At 41.0% G+C, this 20605-nt stretch overlaps 1 protein-coding gene across 1 annotated transcript in view; it reads right to left on the bottom strand.

The window, feature by feature from the left end:
• LOC108524475 (protein FAM205A) overlaps positions 1-3519 on the bottom strand; it is a 7090-nt gene extending 3571 nt beyond the window's left edge. Inside the window, exons 1-4 of the mRNA XM_017865594.1 lie at positions 3283-3519; positions 2588-2633; positions 2000-2060; positions 1-987 (exon numbers count right to left, since the gene is read on the bottom strand). Coding sequence (XP_017721083.1) covers positions 1-987; positions 2000-2060; positions 2588-2633; positions 3283-3426 — 1238 coding nt within the window. The 5' untranslated portion in view covers positions 3427-3519. The remainder of the gene's footprint in view (positions 988-1999; positions 2061-2587; positions 2634-3282) is intronic.
• Between the last annotated feature and the right edge of the window lie 17086 nt (positions 3520-20605).

Raw genomic sequence — 20605 nt, forward strand, 5'->3', positions numbered from 1 at the left:
AGATGGGGGTCACGTAGGGCTTTAAGGGCTGGAGAGGGCAAGGCTAGAGCCATAGGGTTTGGGCTTTGCTGACAGTGGTGTCTTTGTTCTGGGTTCATGGTGGACCATTCAGAAACCCAGAAGGTCTGGATGGGCTGGCCAGCCACACATGAATACCAGGTCTGTAGGGAAATGGTCTGAAATCTATGAAGAGAGACCTGAGAAGTATTATTCAGGTTGAAAGAAACTGGCTGGTCATTTCCAGGTTGGTAATACAATGGTGGGTTTGGCATAAGCTGCCTCAGGGACTCCTCCACACGTCTGGGGAGCCCCCACCTCTGGAAATGCATCCATTTTTTAACATGTACCTCAAGAAGCCTCAGCACTTCAGGACTGAGAAATGGCAGGTGGGCAGGGAGGACCATATGCAAGGCCATCGGATGCGTTGGGTTCAGGGTTTCTGGGTTCAGGGACAGCAAGGAGACCTGGGAATTCAAGTGATGCTGGCCTTGGTTCCCCTGGACAAAGCTGGGGTTGCTCTGCATCATCTCCTCCTGGTTCAGTGGAACCCTTGGCTCCTCAAGCCTTGAAGAAGCTGTGGTATTTGGGCCTGTGAGTACATCTGGCACTTCAAATTCCTGCCCTAGCTGGAGGTGATCAGCCCAGTAATCTTGTATGCCATCTGCATACGTTGACTGGGCAGCTGACTGGGTTAAAGATTCCTCATCTGTTAATTGTGACAGTGTTGGGGTTACAGATGCCAGTGAAAGTTCTCTGGTGTTTCTAGAATGGAGCTCTAGACTCTGCTCAAAGGATACACTAGACACAGACAAGATCTCTAGGCAAGAGGAGACTTGTGATGGACTCCTCGATAAAGTTGGGGAGATCTGGTCATTCTCACCCACCAGCAATTGCTGAATCTCCAGAGCCATGGCATTGCAGATTTGGCAACAGAGATCTGTACATAGGATTCGCCGCAGACTTCCCTCCGGGGGAAGCCAGCCCAGGCTGGAAAGGGAAACATGGCAAACATTAATGATGGAGCGACATCTACCTTCTTGGAAGAGTGTGGGCTAGGGTTGGTGTTGCCCTTCCCTAGTCCTGCAAGTCTAGAAGCCTATACCTCCTTCATGTCTACTCCTCTACTTTGCTTCTTAAGAAAATGGCATTTGGTAAGGTATGGTGGGCTGGGGGTTAGGGCTTGTTGGACAAGGCCTCAGAAAACCCACAGAAGGGCACGGCCCTCAGAGAAGACTGGGAGCTGAGTTCTGTGTTGGCCTTGTTGAGAAGCTGAACTAGGAGAAAGGAACCAAGCATGTGGAAGAGTCAGTTGGTTAGCTTATGGGGCATAACCAGGAATATCACAAGGCAGAACTGTCTTGCAGTCTCATTTGAGGCTAAGAAACCCAAAGCCTAGTTTTCAGTACATCTAAACTGTGGAAAATGAGGTTTATGTGGTACTTATGCATTCTGGGGACTATGAGATATCCCTGATGATGTACCCAACATCTCCTGGGAATCAATCTTTTTCTCTAGAAATCTTAAGAGGATAAGATGATAGGCTCCTGTCTTAGGGCTGTGTTAGAAACTGGACTCCCTGAATATAGAACTAAAGGAGGTAATATCATCAGGGTTCATCTTGCTCAGCTGAGTCTGCCCATGTAAGGGTGTAACTGTAAAGAGAATGCGACATGGGTGACTTCCTCATGCAAAATCCATTCTCTTGATTGGATAACGTATCTCAGAACTGAGTAGAACCCCATATAATGTCTTTTATGAATAACGTACTAGTAAAATCCTGAATTTCAGAATTACTGTGACCCTATCCCAAATCAGTATTGGGTGACTCTCCTCCTGAGATGATTATGCCTTTACAACCCTCTCAACTAGTGAACCAGCCTCCATCGTGTATATCTCCCTCCCAGCCATTTTTCCATCTCCTCAGTCCTGCCCCAGGCTAAACGAAAAAATCACCACAGGCCAGGCTGGTGTTTAGAGACTACAAATAGCAATAGATCACCTTTTCATGACAGAGAGCAGCTCTTGTGGCTTCTCAGCTTCTTCCTGAGAAAGTCTCCTAGCTGAGGAACCAGAAGCCATTGTTATAGTAGTCAGTGGCATGGTAGAGTTTTCAGAGTAGCTATAGGAGATTGGAGGCCTTTGACTCTCAGCAAGAAGACACTGAGAACCCTAATTATAAATGCTTTAAGGCCTTTCTGTGCACAGTGTAATGAATCATGACTTGTTCTCCTGTGCCCATTTTTATTTGACCTTAACAACCATACCGTGAGTGAGAGAATCATCAGATGCCCATGTTATGGCAAACAAGACTGACAGATGAAGTGACTTGCACAGGTTTTAAAACTAGTAAATGACACAGCTAAGGACATCTGCACTATTTCCTCAATTCTTTATTCCCATGGGAATAATGTAGCGACTTTTGGAATGTTTCCGAGGTAAGATTTCCCACCCATGGAAGTTTCAGTATGGGGAACTGGAGTCTTCAGTGGCAGAGCACCTGGCTCCTGGCTCCAGGGGTTATAGAGGGACAGGATTCATGGGAAACACCCACAGTGGAAGGGAGTCAGAGGAGAGATTGGGACTTTACCTGTTGATGCTGCATCTCTAGCTCTTTGCCTGACTTTTTGGTGACGCTTAAAAGACAAAAACATTAGAATGTGAAGCTGGAACACCATTTTCTTTCTCATGTCCAAAATGAGACTTACATACATTTTCCACTCCCTTTCTGTATATCTATCTGTGTTTTGTACACTCTCCTGGATTTTCTCTGCCTATTCCAGCTTTTTACCCCATTTTCCTTCTCTGCTTATTTCTGATTCACCTGGAGGATTTTCCATATTCTATACCTCCCATCTGATTCCCAGATAAGTCCTGCTGGATGCTGACGATGAAGCAAGAGAAAGGATGGTACAGATCAAAGAGTATGTGGTTCTAATACCCAAAGACCGGTTTATAAACACCTTAAAGGGCCACCAACCAAAAAAGTGCCCCCATATTGTGAGGTCTTCTGAGATCCAGTGAGATAGATCCCATATCATCTAGGTCTCTATTCAAGTCAAATGGAAAGCTTCTTGGCTTTTCAATTAGAGTATGGTTCAGGGAAGACCTGATAAGGAATTACTTTTAGGATCTGAGAAGGAAAAGACTGTATAAAAGTAACTAAAGGTATGGCATAAAACTTGGAGGAGAGGGGCAGTGGGGTCAATAAGGAAGGACTCTGGAGCTTAAAAGCATATTATCTGAGGCTTAATTAGTTCAGTTGGAATCATAGTGTTGCCCTACCCGGCAGCAGCTCCTTTTAGCTTCCAAGTTCAATTCATGGTGGCTCCTTTTCACTTGCCAGATGATTAGAATAATGATGAAGATGGAGCCATAGGTGTATAAGGGATATCCAACATCCCACAGAACAAAAGTAGGACTCAACATGGTCTAAACCTCATTAGCATGAGATCAGCCATCCCTATATCTGGGCATTCAGAGTTCTGGTGCCTAATGACTCCCAGTGCTAGGCCTTGTCATGTCCACCTCACAGAGGATGGAACTAGGCCACCAGACTGCATCACAAAGCCCTCCTATTTCATAAGGCACCTGTAGTAGGGAAACTCATGTGGTGATTCAGTCTGTAGATGAGGGTGTTTTGAGCCTGGGACTGAAGGTGCCACAAGCAGTGTCTATTTCCTAGTCTGTCTTCACTCTCCACTCCCTATACCAGCCTGATGGCTCGGCTCTCTCCTTCACAACTGTATGGTCACCTGTCCTCAGAAAACTGAGTGATTTGGCATAGGGGCACCTTATGAGAAGGGGTGGTTAGGCCAGAGGAACCTCCACTAACTCTCCCACTTGTTTTGGAAATATATCTGAGAAACACATGAATTTAGGGAGGGTGGAGTCTGGTTATGGCTTGGAAATGAAGATCTTTGGTGTTTCAGGCAATGGATGATTGGTAACAGAGGTGCAGGAAGGGGATCATGGCTTATGAGGTAGGGTGGTAGGGAGAGGCCAAGGTGGCCGTATCTATCCAGTCTGTGTGGCCTCAAGCTTGCAGATGGGTGGGGAGAGATTGTAAACGCTGCAATCTTTTGGAAGCACGTTAATGTGGCTCACTTCTGGAGTTCTGTCCAAAGCATGGTTTTCTAGAGCTGCCTCTGTCCTTGTTATAGCATTCTGCCTGCTCAGGGAGATGAATGCCTGTAGAGATGGATTAGTAGCCATTTCTGGCTTTGGGTCACGAACTGGTTGCTGCTTGTGGTCAGATCTGTTCATCTCTGGATGTATTCTGTTTGCTTGTAGGATTTTTATTGTTTGCTTGAGTTGGATTCTGGAAACTTTTAAAGCAGGGCAGATGTTTTCCACTTTTGCCTCAGGACCCATCACTCCTATACTCTGCCCATTAATTTATACATTTATGTTACCTGCTTAACCTCCATAAATATTGCAATACTTCCCTAACAGTCAATGATTTCTGAATATCCTTAGAAGGTGTTGCCTTGGTGAGAATGGTTACAGCCAAAAGCGGAGAAAAAAATTATTGGGCTCAAAATCTTTGAACATTCATCCAGTATCCCATCCTTTACCCCACTGGCATGGTAAGCCTTCAGTATGCTCATCCCTAAGCTGGGTGATGTCAAGGGTACAAGGACTTTGAGTCATGTTGGCTTTCTTCTCTCAAGCCACTTAAAATCTAGTTTCAAAACAAGACAAATTTACATGAATCTAGAGCCAATGACTTATTTCAAATAATTTGATATATTATTGAGGTTCAGGTCTCAACCTTTCAAGGGAGAGAATGCATGGAGGGGATCATTTTGGTCAGAGAGGGTTCCTGGGGAGATTAATTTTGGAGTTTTGTCTAAAAGTACAGGTTATAGGGAAAAGGACTGTTCCAGGTGGGAGAGAAAATTCCTAACAAATGCAGAACCCCAAGGAATGTGCCAGAGTTCATTTGATACTAAAAACTGCAGTCTATCTTTAGCAGAGGTGCAGATGAATGGATTGGAAAGCAATAGTGAGAAAGATTGGAGGAGCAGGGATGAGGCCTCCTTGATGGAAGGCCTTTGCATTTATTTTATTTTAATCACTTAGATTAATTGATTTTTTAAAGTAAGCATACATATAAATGGTATAAACTTCAAAAGATAGAAGGTATAACATACTCTCTCCTCATCCTTGTCTCTCATCTCTAATTTTTATTTTATTCCCTCAGTCAATCACTTGTATCAGGTTCTTGTGTATCTTTCCAGACTAGTCTAGCATAAATTTAAAAATTGAATTTTAATGTTTTAGTCACAAAGGGAAGCATAGTATAGATACTTTTCTCTCTTATTTCCCTCTTCCTCCTCCTTCTTATTCTCCTCCTCCTCCTTCTTCTTCCCCTCCCTCCCTCCCTTACTTCCTTCCTTCTTCTCCTCCTCCTCTCTCTCCCTCTTCTTCTTTCTTCTTTCTTCTTACAAGGTCACCCAGGTTGGAGCACAGTGACACAATCATAGCTCACTGCAGCCTCTAACTCCTGGGTTCAAGGGTTCCTCTTGCCTCAGCCTCCCAAGTCCCACCTGAAACCCCCCCAAATGCTAGGATTACAATCTTATTTCATTTACTAAAATAAATATATCTTGAGCATATCATTTTCTTTAATGTCTTTAATATTTTCCTTGATATGGCTGAAACACAGTTCATCTTCAATGCCATATTCATGAATATTTCGTATAATTTTGCTCTAAAAATGCTGACATAAACCTTACATAATATAAATCTTTGCATAAATATATAGGTATATATGTAGGAAAAATTCCTTCTAGTGAAATTGCTGGATCAAAGGGTGTGTGCATTTTCAATGTATATATTGCCTAATTGCCCTCCAATTGTAGAAATTCATACTTCTAAAAAATGTTTTAAGGGTGCCTGTCTGAGCGAGACTCTGTCTCAAAAAAAAAAAAAAAAAAAAGAGTACCTGTCTTCTGTGTAGATGCATACGTCATTTTCCACCTTTTTGCTGTTGTGAATAATGTTCCAGTGAATGTTGGTGTATAAGTATCTGTTGAAATCCTTGTTTTCAGTTCTTTTGAGTATATACCATAGTTTCATTTTGTTGCTTAAATTTTCATTTGTCTAGAACTTAGTAATTAAAAACACTTTTCTGAGATATGATTAATGTACAATAAGCTACACATATTTAAAGTGAACAATTTAGGCTGGGCATGGTGGCTCACACCTGTAATCCCAGCAGTTTGGGAGGCCGAAGCGGGTGGATCACCTGAAGTCTGGAGCTTAAGACTAGCCTGTCAAACATGGTGAAACCCTGTCTCTACTAAAAATACAAAAATTTAGCCAGGAGTGGTGGCAGGCGCCTATCATTCCAGCTACTCCGGAGGCTGAGGCAGGAAAATCGCTTGAACTGGTTGGTGGAGGTTGCTGTGAGCCAAGATCACACCACTGCTCTCCAATCTGGGTGACAAGAGTGAGACTCCGTCTCAAAAAACAAACAATTTGTGAACAATTTGATAAAATTTCACATTTGTATATACTTGTGAAACCATTATCAGTCAAGATTACCACATCCTCAGAACTTTCTTTATGCCCCTTTGTAATCGTTTTTCCCTACTTCTTTCATTTCCTCTCTCTTCCAAACCATTGATCTATTTTCCATCACTATAGTTTAGTTTGCATTTTTCTAGAGTTTTATATAAACGTAATCATGCAGTATGTATCCATTTATGTCTGGCTTCCTGCACTCAGCCCAATTACTTGAATATATTCATGTTGTTTGTATATTATTAGTTCATTCCTTTTTATTGCAGAGTAGATCCCATTGTATGTATATATAACAATTTGTTTAACCATTCAGTAGTTGATAGACATTTGGGTTATTACCAGTTTGTGGCTACTAGAAATAATGCTGCTGTGAACATTCATGTACCAGTCTTTATAAGGACATGTATTCCTATTTTTCTTGGGTAAATACCCAGGAGTAGAATGACTGGATCATATGATAGCTGTATGCTATGGTTTGAATGTATGTGTCCCTCCAAATTTCATAGATTGAAACCTAATTACCAAGTTGATGGTATTAGAAGTTGGAGCTTTTGGGGAGGTGATTAGGGCATGAAAGCTCTGCCCTCATGAGTGGGATTAATGACTTTATAAATAAGATGTGAAGGAGCTGTTTGCCCCTCCCACCATATGAAGACACAGCATTTGTCCGCTCTGGAGGATACAGCAACCAGGTTCCATCTTGGAAGCAGAGATTGGGCCCTCATCAGACACAGAACCTGCCAGCACCTTGATCTTGTACATCCAGCCTCAAGAACTGTGAGAGTTAAATTTCTGTTATTTATAAGTTACCCAATCTGTGGTATTTGTTATAGCAGCATGAATGGATTAAAACTGTATGTGTTTAATTTTTTTAAATTTCCAAACTGTTTTCCAAGATGGTTGTACTATTTTCATTCCTGCCAGCAGTGTATGAGAGTTTGTTTTCCTATATCTTTGTCAACCCTTGGTATAATCCTTTTTAATTTTAGCCATTCTATTATGTGTGTAATGGTATCTCCTTGTGGTTTTAATCTGTGTTTCTCTAATTAATAATGATGTTGAGCATTTTTTCATGCACTATGTGTCTTCCATTTTTTATGGTGAAGCTCTGTACAAACATTTTTCCTATTTTGTTAATTTTAGAAAACAATTAAAAGCAATTACCAAAAGTGGTAAAGGATACATTACTTGTCTAGAAATCCATAAATGTTGGATTGTTGCCATCCTTATTAGTAAACTGATTCCAAAAGAATGAGACTAATATTCTGATGGCTTTTAGGAGTCTAGCACCACATTATGAGCTCTAAAATATTAATGTAAAAATATTAGATTGCCAAACAACTTTGAACCTTACAGTTTGTTGCATGAAAACATTATTAATGTGGCTTATAAAATACTACTGTATGAACAATGCAAATCTTTTGGAAAGTATGCATTTCACAAAAATAAAAATTATAACAAGTTAAAAAAATCAAGTGACCATATATGTATAGGCCTAGTTCTGAACTCTATTCTGTTCCATTGATCTATTTGTCTATGTTGATGTCAGTGACATTGTCTTGATTACTGTAGTTTTATACTAAGTCTTGAAGTCAGGTGGAATAAGTAATCTTTTTCAGAGCTATTTTGGCTATTATAGTTCATTAATCTTAGAATAAGTTTTTCAATTTCTGTAGTGGGATTTTAATTGGCATTGTGTTGAATGTTGTTTTATTTGTTTATTGCTGCATAACAAATTATCACAAAATTTGGTGATTCAAAATAACATACATTTATTATCTCACCATGGTTGGCTAATTTTTTAATTTAATTTTTTTGTTTTTATTTTTTTTAGAGACAGTATCTCACTACATTGCCCAGGCTGGTCTTTAACTCTTGGCCTTGAACAATCCTCCTGCCTCAGCCTCTCAAAGTGTTGGGATTACAGGTGTGAACCACCATGCCAGACCAATATCAGTTCTTAAATATTTGGTAGAATTCTGTAGTGAAGCTATTAGGTCCTGTACTTTTTTTTTTTTAGTGGGAGATTTTTTATTACTGTTTCAATCTCCATATTTACTGTTGATCTGTTCAGATTTCCTATTTCTTCCTGATTCCTTCTTGGTAGATTGTATGTTCTAGGACTTTATCCATTTCTTCTAAGTTATTTAATTTGTTGGTGAATAATTATTCGTAGTAGGCTCTTATGATCATTTGTATTTCTGTGGTATCAATTGTAATGTCTCCTCTTTCATTCTGAGTTTATTTATTTGAGTTTTCTCTCTTCTTTTCTTAATGTAACTAAAGATTTGTCAATTTTGTTTATTTTCAAATAACCAACTCTTCCTTTTATTCATATTTTTTGTTGTTTTTCTAGTCTCTATTTCATTTATTTAACCTCTAATCTTTATTATTTCTTTCCTTTCACTAACTTTGGGCTTAGTTTGTTCTACTTTTTCTATTTCCTTGAGGTGCAACATTAGGCTGTTTGAGACCTTTCTTCTTTTTTAATGTAGGCATTTATTGCTATAAACTTACCTCTTAGAATTGTTTTTGCTACATCTCATAAGTTTCGATATTGTGTTTCCTCTTTCATTTGTCTCAAGATATTTTCTAATTTCCCTTGTGATTTCTTTGATCCATTGGTTTTTCAGGAGCATGTTGTTTAATTTCCAGGTATTTGTGAATTTTCCCAAATTCTTCCTGTTAACAAGTTCTAGTTTTATACCATTGAGGCTGGAAAAGATACTTGACATTATTTCAGTCTTCTTAAATTTGTTATTTGTGTCCTAACATATTATCTATACTGAATAATGTTCCATGTATGCTTGAGAGAAATGTGCATTCAGCTGCTGTTGGATGAAATGTTCTGTAAATGTCTGTTAGGTCCATTTGGTCCAAAGCATAGTTTAAGTCCAATGTTTCCTTATTGATTTTCTATCTGGATGATCTGCCCAATTGCTGAAAGTGGGGTGTGAAGTCCCCTACTGTTATTTTATTAGTCTTATTTTTCCCTTTAGACCTATTGATATTTGCTTTATATATTTAGGTGCTCCAATACTGGGTGCATATATACTATATTTATAATTATTATGTCCTCTTGATGAATTGACCTCTCTATCATTATATAATGACCTTCTTTGAGTTAGGAAGGAGTCCCTCCTTTTCAATTTTTTGGAATAGTTTCAATAGAAATGGCACCAGCCCTTCTTTGTACCTCTGATAGGATTCAGCTGTAAATCTGTCTGGTCCTGAGCTTTTGTGGTTGCTAGGCTATTTATTACTGCCTCAATTTTAGAACTTGTCATTGGTCTTTTTAGGGATTCAGTTTCCTCCTGATTTAGTCTTGGGAGGGTGTTTGTGTCCAGGAATTTATCCATTTCTTCTAGATCTTCTAGTTTGTGTGCATAAAGGTATTTATAGTATTATCTGATGTTTGTTTGTATTTCTGTGGGGTCAGTGGTGATATCCCCCTTATCATTTCTGATTGTGTCTATTTGGTTCTTCTCTCTTTTCTTGTTTATTAGTCTAGCTAGCAGTCTAGCTAACTTATTATTATTATTTTTTTTTTTCAAAAAAATCAGCTTCTGGATTCGTTGATTTTTTGAAGGGTTTTTTTTTTTTTTTTTTGGAGACAGAGTCTCGCTCTGTCGCCCAGGCTGGAGTGCAGTGGCCGGATCTCAGCTCACTGCAAGCTCCGCCTCCTGGGTTTACACCGTTCTCCTGCCTCAGCCTCCCAAGTAGCTGGGACTACAGGCACCCACCACCTCGCCTGGCTAGGTTTTGTATTTTTTAGTAGAGATGGGGTTTCACCGTGTTAGCCAGGATGGTCTCGATCTTCTGACCTCGTGATCTGCCCATCTCGGCCTCCCAAAGTGCTGGGATTACAGGCTTGAGCCACTGTGCCCAGCCCTTGAGGGGTTTTTTTGTGTCTCTGTCTCCTTCAGTTCTTCTCTGATCTTGGTTACTTCTTGTCTTCTGCTAGCTTTGGGGTTTGTTTGCTCTTGGTTCTCTAGTTGTTTTAGTTGTGATGCTAGGTTGTTGAATTGAGATCTTTCTAGCTTTTTGATGTGGGCATTTAGTGCTATAAATTTCCCTCTTAACACTGCTTTAACTGTGTCCCAGAGATTCTGGTACATTGTCTCTTTGTTCTCAGTAGTTTCAAAAATAACTTCTTGATTTCTGCCTTAATTTCATTATTTATCTGGGAATCATTCAGGAGCAGGTTGTTCAATTTCCATGTAGTTGTGTGACTTTGAGTTTCTTAATCTTGAGTTCTACTTTTATTATGCTGTAGTATGAGAGACTGTTTGTTATTATGTCAGTTATTTTGCATTTGCTGAGAAGTATTTACTTCCAATTATGTTTCAATTTTAGAGTAGGTGCCATGTGGCAATGAGAAGAATATATATCTTATCATTTTTGGGTGATGAGTTCTGTAAATATCGATCAGGTCCACTTTATCCAAAGCTGAGTTCAGGTCCTGAATATCTTTGTTAATTTTCTGTCTTGATGATCTGTCTAATATTGTCAGTGGGATGTTAAAGTCTCCCACTATTTTTGTGTGGAAATCTAAGTCTCTTCGAAGGTCTCTAAGAACTTGTTTTATGAATCCGAGTGCTCCTGTATTGGTGTATGTATATTTAGGATAGTTAGTTCTTCTTGAATTGAATACTTTACCATATGTAATACCCTTCTTTGTCTTTTTTGATCTTTGTTGGTTTAAAGTCTGTTTTGTCAGAAACTAGGATTATGACCCCTGCTTTTTTCTGTTTTCCATTTGCTTGATAAAATTTCCTCCAAAATTTCCTCCATCATTTTGTTTTGAGCCTATGTGTGTCTTTGCACATTAGATGGGTCTCTTGAAGACAGCATACCAATGGGGCTTGGCTCTTTATCCAGCTTGCCATTCTGTATCTTTTAATTGGGGCATTTAACCCATTTACATTTAAGATTAACATTGTTATGTGTGAATTTGATCCTTTCATCATGATGCTAGCTAGTTATCTTACAGATGTGTTTATGTGGTTGCTTAATAGTATCACTGATCTGTGTACCTCAGTGTGCTTTTTTAGTGGCTGGTAACAGTTTTTCCTTTGCATATGTAGTGCTTGTTTCAAGAGCTCTTGCAAGGCAGCCCTGGTGGTGACGAATTCCCTTAGCATTTGCTTGTCCTGAAAAGGATCTTATGAAGCTTAGTTTGGCTGGATATTAAATTCTGGGTTAGAAATTATTTTCTTCAAGAATGTTGAATATTGGCCCCCAATCTCTTCTGGCTTATAGTGTTTCCAATGAGAGGTCCACTGTTAGCCTGATGGACTTCCCTTTGTAGGTGACCTGGCCTTTCCTTCTGGCTGCTCTTAGCATTTTTTCTTTCATTTCATCCCTGGAGAATCTGATGATTATGTGTCTTGGGGTTGACCTTCTCATGGAGTATCTTACTGGGGTTCTCTGGACTTCCTGAATTTGAATGTTGGCCTGTCTTGCTAAGTTGGGGAAGTTCTCCTGGATGATATCCTGAAGCATGTTTTCTGACTTGGTTTCCTTCTCCTTGTCTCTTTCAGGTACCTTCATCAGTCATAGGTTCAGTCTTTTTACATAATCCCATATTTCTCAGAGTTTTCGTACATTCCTTTTCATTCTTTTTCTCTGTTCTTGTCTGCCTATCTTATTTCAGAAAGATAATCTTCAGGCTCTGAGATTTTTTCCTCTGCTTGATCTGTTCTGCTATTGATATTTGTGATTGCATTATGAAGTTCTTGTGTTGTGTTTTTTAGCTCTATCAGGTCAGCTATGTTTCTCTCTAAGCTGGATATTCTGGTTATCAGTTCCTGTATTGTTTTATCATGATTCTTAGCTTTTTTGCATTGGGTTAGAACATGCTTCTTTAGCTCAGTGAAGTTCATCATTACCCACCTTTTAAAGCCTACTTCTGTCATTTCAGCCTTCTCAGCTTCAGCCTAGTTCTGTGCCCTTGCTGCGGAGGTGTTGTGATCATTTGGAGAAGAGGCACTCTAACTTTTTGGGTTTTCAGTGTTTTTGTGTTGGTTCTTTCTCATCTTTGTGGGCTTATCTACCTTTAATCTTTGAGTCTGCTGACCTTTAACTGGGATTTTGTGGGGTCTTTTGTTGATGTTATTATTGTTGTTGCTTCCTGTTTGTTTTTCTTTTAACAGTCAGGCCACTCTTCCATAGGGCTGCTACGGTTTGCTGGGTGTGCACTCCAGACCCTAGCTGCCTTGGTCCCTCCTGCACCTACAGTTATTACCAGTTAAGGCTGCAAAACAGCAAAGATGGCAGCCTGATCCTTCTTCTAGGAGTTCCATCCCAGGGGGGCACCAACCTAATGCCAGCCAGAATGCTCCTGTAGGAGGTTTCTGGAAACCCCTGTTGGGAGTTCTCACCTAGTCAGGAGGAATGGGATCAGGGACCTGCTTAAAGAAGCAGTCTGGCTGCCCCTTGGCAGAGCAGGTATGCTGCACTGACTGCCTGGACTCTCCAGAGCCAGCAGGCTGGAAAGAATAAATTGGCTGAACCACAAAGACAGTGGCTGCCCCTGCCGCTGGGGACTCTATCCCAGGGAGAGATCAGAGTTCTGTCCATATAACCCTGGCTGGAGTTGCTAAAATTTCTGCAGGGAGGCCCTGCCCAGTGGGAAGGGAAGGATTAGGGTCCCACTTAACAAAACAGACTGGCCACAATCAGGTATAGCAGCTGTGTTGCATTGTAAGGAACTGCTCCCCATCCCTGGTGTCAGCAGGCTAGGACAGCTGTCTCAAACCACAGAGATGGTGGCCACCCCTCCCCCTAGGAACTTGGTCCATCTCAGGCTATCTCCAGCCTGCTGCCACTGGCAAGTTGGAATTCCAAGCCAGTAGGTCTTAACTTGTGAGGTGCCATGGGAGTGGGGCTGGTGGGATAACACCACTTGCCTCTTTGGATTCAGCCCCATTCCTAGGAGAGTGAATGGATGAATCTCCTGTCTTGTTGGAATTCCCAAGCTGGAGTATGCAGAACTCCTGGGTCTCCCTGTGTGCCCAAGCACTCTGCTGAGGCTCCATCCGGCTCTGTGCTTCAGACCCAAGACCTTGATGGTGTAAGTTCACAAGGGGATCTCCTGGTTCCTGGGTTTCAAAGATTAGTGGGAAAAGCATGGTTTCCCAGGCAGGGTCACACAATCACTCACTGCCTCCCTTGGCTGAGGGTGTGGGTTCTGCTGGCTCCATGCCACTCCTGGGTAGGTTGCCATGCCACCGTTTTTCCTCACTATCTGTGGGTTGAGCTGCCTGCCTAGTCAGTCCCAATGTGAGAACCTGGGTACCTCAGTTGAAAGTGCAGAATTCACTAGCCATTTTCACTGCTCTTTTTGAGAGCCATAGATGCAGCTGCTTCTAATTGGCCTTCTTTACCCCATCCCCCTGACTGTACATTTTCAAGTAAACTGTCTTTGAGTTCATATGTTCTTCCTTCTGCTTAGTGAATTCTGCTGTTGATGCTTCCTATTGCATTTTTCATTTCATTCATCCTATTTTTTAGTGTCAGAATTTCCATTTGATTTTTAAAAAATCATTTCAGTCTCTGTTAAATTTCTAACGTTGGTTATTTATTTTTCTGGCCCTGTTGAATTGTTTCTCTGTTTTTTTGTTTGTTTGTTTGTTTTGTTTGTGTTTTTTTTTTTTTTGACATTTGCTGAGCTTCCTTAAAAAACAATTATTTTAGAGTATTTTGTCAGATAGTTCATAAATCTCTATTTCTTTTTAAATTATTTATTTATTTAGTTTTCTTTTTTTTCCATTCCATAAGAAGCTGATTCCATTTCTCTAGAGTCAGTTACTGGGGCTTTATTTTGTTTATTTGGTGTTGTCATTTTTCCCTAATTGCTTTTGATTCTCATGGCCATGCATTGGTATCTGTACATTTGAAGAAGAAAAGATAAATTTCAGTCTTTGCTGACTGGCTTTGTCTGAGAAATCCCTTCATCAGTCAGCCCATTTAGAGATTCTGGGTAGGTTATGTGGCATAGTCCACAGGCAAGCTTGTTTGGGGAGTTCTTGGGCAAGCTGGCTTGGTGCCTGAGGACAGGTCTGGCACCTGGGTCCATAGGGAATGTCCTGGAGCCTGCGTCCATGGGGGCTGGCTCAATGCTGGGGTCAGTAGGGATGAGCCTAGACCCTGGGTCTACTAGAGCAGACCTGGACCCTAGATCTGCTGGAGCATGTGGCTGCAGGGGCCCGCCAAGAGGGTGAGGATATAAGAACCATCCAAACACTAGGCAGGCCTGAAGCCTATGTCTATTGGTGCCAGCCTGGTGCCTGAGTCCAAGGGTGCTGACTTGGCACTGGGGCAAGCATGAAGCCTGGGGCTGTATGGATCAACCTGACTCTGGGTTGGTTTGGAATCTTTTAGTTCTTTGTATTTCTGTATAACTTGTTGAGCATATTTAAGACAATCTTTTAAAGTCTTTGTCTAGTAAGTATAATTCCTGTGATTTTTAAAGGATAGTTTCTATTTATTTTCTTCCTTTAAATGGGTGGTGCTTTCATGTTTCCTTGTATGCCTAGTGACTTGTTGTTGTTGTGGTTGAAAATTGAACATTTGAAAATTCAGCTACCTCTCTTACATTCTGGAGACTGACTCTATGTCAGGGAAGTTCTTTAGTAATTAGGTAAGCATGATCTACTTAGTTTAAAGTAAAAGGGATTAGCTCAGAGGAAAAGTTGAAGGTTTTCTAAGGTCTTTTCTGAGCACACATCTTGCCTGGGTCTAGGTGCCTTTTTCAATTCCTGGTTTACAGAGCTGTTTTTTAATGTCTTGATCTCTCAAAAAAGTCTCATACAGCTACTCCTTGGGGCATTTTATGGTTTACTTTATATATTTTCCCATAATCTCTTGCCCAGAGGGTCTGCAGTCCTCTTGAAGTTTTCATGAATGCCACTTGCCACTTCTCTCCACCTGAAGTCTGAGATAGGTGACTCGGAGACCAGTCCTTCAGGCATCCCCTAAACATCCCCAAGAATGTTACAAATAAGGTTGCTCTCTTCCTTTCAGTTTGAGAGGGGAAATTGAAAACAGGGCTGCCACTTCCTCCAGACCAAGACTGCCATACTGAAGAAGTGGTCAGGCAAGCGCAAGTAAACATGTCATGAAATTTTCTACTGTTTTGAATATGGCTTTTTCTCTTTTGCACATTTGCTTGTTTTTTCTAGACCTTTGACTGTTTTCCAGATCTCCTATAAGGTTATGATATTTGTCAGTTTCTGGTTGTTTTTGATGCTTCTGTGGAGGAAAAGGGCTTGGAGCTTCCTAGTCTACCATTTTTCCCTATAAATATTCATGTACTTTGTTTTCCAAATATGTCTCAGTTGCTTGGAAATAGTTTGATTTTTTCAAGTAATCCTTACAAGCTTTATTAGGCAGACCCATCACCACTTAGGATTAATTTTTACTCACTACTAAGGTAAGACCTTTGTTGCTGCTTTACCCAGTGTCCCATTTATTATGATATTTTCTACGCTTGTGGTTGACATAGGCACTCTGCCTGCCTCTATGCATGATATCTGGGTATTATACCCTTATATTTTTCAAGTGTTTTTTTTTTAATCCCACCTCAGATACTTTTCTCCCATGCATATATCAACCAGTCATCTGCGGAATACCAGAGGGGAGCTCTTCAAATCTCAAGAGTTCTCTTTGTGTCCATCCTTCTGTTCTCAGGTACTCTGCCCTGCAAATTCTTGCTGCCTAACCCTTCTGTGACTTGCAGCTCCATCTTCTCAACTCATGGGGACTGCAAGATTTTGAGTTTCCCCTCCTTGCACCACAGTCTAGAAACTGTGTAGGCTGTAAGCTGATATTACTGTAGAGCACACCTCACTGGTTTCCCATCTCTCAGTGATTACTGTCATTTATTGACTGATGTCTAATGTCTTAAGAGTCATTGTAATTTTTTAGTTATTTCAGAGTAGAGTATATATGGGCCCTCTTGCTCCATCTTGACTGCAAGTGGGAGTCTTAGAAGAGTTGTAAAATTGTTTTCCTATAGTTCTTGCATGATTTTAATTAGGGTTTATTCCTATATATTTTATTTTGCTATTTTACTTTTAATGGCAAAACTGCAATTACTTTTGTACCAACCTAATAAATGCTGTTTGAACCTATGTATAACCTCTTAACCAGGATTAAAACTTTCGTTTATTTTCCTTTGTTGCTATCATATGAACATAATAGTTTTATATCCTTCCTTCTATTTTATCTCTCTTATTTTTCTTATCTAATTTTATTGGTTAATACAAGAGTTCACGTGCTCTTGACTTTAATGGATCTGTAGATATTGACGAGTTTTATAATGAAACCTTTAAAAGTGTGTGTGTGTGCATGCACTCATGTATGTATAATCATGTTAAGGATTCTATTTTATATTCAATTTCTATAAAGAATACATGTTGCATCCACTTTGGATAATAACGGGGTAACTGAGCCACATTAGCCCTTCTGTTGTAAAGAACTATAAAACTGGGCAAAGTACATGCACAAACTGTTTGGACAACAAGCAACAATGGACTATGATCTCTTTACACAGGAGAAACACATGAGAAATGCTTCACAATTTCTCCCTGGGGGCATCTTGTAGACTACATGCAGAGAGGTAGAGGGCCCAAACAGAGCACAGTTACATAGCCAAGCTTAGGAGGCAAAGATCAGCATTTCTGGCTGTTGAAGTAGGTAGAGTTTTCAGAGAAGATTACCTGAGAGAAGGCAGCTGTGCAGAAAAAAAAAATCACCGGGAATATGCATAGTGTGCCTATTAAGTCTCTGGCCAAATGGTAACAGAATGAGACCCTGTAAGGTTTGGCTCAGGTCACTTGCTGGAGAGCTGTGAACTGAATGGAACTTCTGGAGGTTTCACAGTGCTGCTAGAGTTAGGAAGTCCAAGTGGTCAAAATGGAAATACCTCATTGAACCCTATGGACATGCAATTAGCCTTTCAGAAAGGCCACACTATAGAGTAGGGCTACTTTAGACTTAGATAAGGGCCACTTTAGTCCCACCTTTACAAAGGTTAGAAAAATCCTTGAAAAGGATCAAGCTGATCTGCCAGTAAATTGTCTGCCAGAGCAAATTTCAATATTTTTTAAATAGGAGGCTGAAACACAGGAGGTATAAGATTATCGTAGAACTTCTGTGCTGTAAAGTCTAGAAGGACTCAAAGAATCATGAAGACATATCAAAAGGATACAGCAGTCATTGTAAAGAGGCCACCACTGATCAAGTTGGGGACAATTTGAGCATATAAATAAATAATGATAATAATGTATATAACCCATGAAATAAAATAAGAATTAATTAGTCTATACTAATATAAATAGGTATGGGAGAAGGAAAAGTTCTTTCTTACAGAAGAATGACAGTTTATAAATATAGAAGGAATTATGACATTGGGAAATTTATAATGGTTGCTAAAACTAGTAGGTGAAAGTTTGATGAGGAACAGGATATTTTCATTGCCTCAGAGTATTTTCCCATAGGTTAAGGCATCACTTTAACCAAATCTAACATCATCAATACTAGAACAAATCAAACCATATGCCTCCTGTCTTAGACTATTCTGGCTGCTATAACAAAATACAAACAAAACATTTATTTCTTGCAGTTCTGGAGGCTGGGAAGTTCAAGATCCGGGTGCCAGCATGATGGGGTTCTGGTAAGGGGCCTCTTCCAGGTTGCATACTGCCAACTTCTTGCTGTGTCCTCACATGGTGGAAGGGGCAAGACAGCTGACACTTATGCAGGAGGCCCTAGCCAGAGGGAAATCACCCATCCCAGTAGTGAGAATCTGAGTTCCAGCAAGCCTTACCACCACAGGCTTAAGTGTTCTAGGGCCCTAAATAAACTCAAAAGGTGGCCTAGACCACAGGAACTGCAACTTCTAAGCAAATTCTATTGCTGAACTAGGCTCAGAGCCAGTGGACTTGAGGGGCACGTAATCTACTGAGACACCAACCAGGACATCTAAGGGAATACTTGTACCACCCCTCCACAACCCCAGGCAGCACGGCTTGTGGCTCCAAAAGAGATCCCTTCCTTCCACTTGAGAGGAGAGAGAAAAGAGGACTTTGTCTTGCAGTTTGGTGACCAGCTCAACCACGGTAAGATAGGGCACCAGTCAGAGTTCTGAGGCCCCCATCCCAAGCCCTAGTTCCTGGACAACATTTTTAGACACAGCCTGGCCCAGAAGGGAACCTGCTCCCTTGAAGGGAAGGACCTAGTCCTGGCAGGACCCATAACCTGCTAACTAAATAGCCTTTGGGCCTTGAATAACCAGCAGCAATACCCAGGTAGTATGCTGTGGGTCTTGGGTGAGACAGACTTGCTGGCTTCCAGTGAGACTCAGCACATTGCCAGGTGTGGTGGCTATGGGGGAAAGCACCTTCTGCTTGAGAAAAGTAGAGGAAAAAGTAAAGGGGACTTTGTCTTGCATCTTAGGTACCAGCTTGGCCACAGGGGGATAGAGCACCAGGCAGGTGCTTGGGGTCCCCAATTTCAGGCCTTGGTTCTTGGATGGCATTTCTGGACCTGCCCTGGGCCAGAAGGGAGCCCGCTGCCCTAGACCAGACAGCATTCATCACAAGCTGACTGAAGAGTCCTTTGGCCATAAGTGAACATCAGCAATAGCCTGGAGTGTGGTGGCCATGGGGTGAGGTTCCTCTGCTTGTGGAAAGGGGGAGGAAGAGTGGGATGGACTTTTTCTTGTGGTTTTGGTGCCTGCTCAGCCACAGTAGAATAGAGCACCAGGTAGATTTCTAAGGTTCCCAACTCCAGGCTCTGGCTCCCGGACAGTATCTCTAGACTCACTGGGGGCTTGGAGGAACTTGACACCCTGAAGGGAAGGACACAAGCCTGGCTGGCTTTAGCATCTGCTGATTGTAGAGCCCTAGGGCCTTGGGCAAACGTAGGCAGCATTCAGATAATGGTTAGAGTGAGCCTTGGGCAAGACCCAGTGCCATGCTGGCTTCAGGTCTGACCCAGCATAGTCCTAGTGGTGGTGGCCACAGGGGTGCTTGTGTCACCCCACCCCCAGCCGGCTCATCAGAGAGAGAGAGAGAGAGAGAGAGAGAGAGGCTCCATTTATTTGGGAGAAAGTAAGGGAAGAGAACAAGAGTCTCTGCCTGGTAATCCAGAGAATTCTTCTGAGTCTTATTCAAGATTACCAAGGTGATACTTCTACAGGTCTGCAAGAAGCACAGCATTACTGGGCATGGGATGCCCCCTAATGCAGATAGTGCTTAGATCACAACACCCAAGTTCTTTTGAAGCACTGCAAAGCCTTCCCAAGGAGGACAGGTACCAACAAACCCAGACTGCAGAGACTACAATAAATACCTAACCTTTTAATACCCAGACACCAACAAACATCCACAAGCATCAGTGCCATCCAGGAAAACATGACCTCACCAAACAACCTAAATAAGGCACCAGGGACCAATCCTGGAGAAAAAGATAGTGATCTTTCAGGCAGAGAATTCAAAATAGCTGTTTTGAGGAAACTCAAATAAATTCAAGATAATACAGAGAAGGAATTCAGAGTTCTACCAGAGAAATTTAACAAAGCAATCGAAATAATTAAAAAGAATCAAGCAGAAACTCTGGAGTTGAAAAATACAGCTGACATACTGAAGAATGCATCAGAGTGTTCTAATATCAGAATTGATGAAGCAGAAGAAAGAATTAGTGAGCTTTAAGGCAGGCTATTTGAAAATACACAGAGAATACAAAAGAAAAAAGAATAAAAAGCAATAAAGCACACCTACAGGATCCAGAAAATATCCTCAGAAGGGCAAATCTGAGTTATTAGCCTTAAAGAAGAGGTAGAGAAAGAGATAGGAGTGGGAGGTTTATTCAAAGGGATAATAGAGAAATTCCCAAACCTAGAGAAGGATATCAATATCCAAGTATGAGAAGGTCATAGAACACCAAGCACATTTAACCCAAAGAAGACTTCCTCAAGGCTTGTAATGAACTCCCAAGGGTCAAAGATAAAGGAAGGATTCTAAAAGCAGAAAGAGAAAAGAAACAAATAACATACAATGAAGCACCAATA

This window comes from Rhinopithecus bieti, unplaced genomic scaffold (assembly GCF_001698545.2).
Source record: "Rhinopithecus bieti isolate Rb0 unplaced genomic scaffold, ASM169854v2 scaffold_82876, whole genome shotgun sequence".
Taxonomy (NCBI): domain Eukaryota; kingdom Metazoa; phylum Chordata; class Mammalia; order Primates; family Cercopithecidae; genus Rhinopithecus; species Rhinopithecus bieti.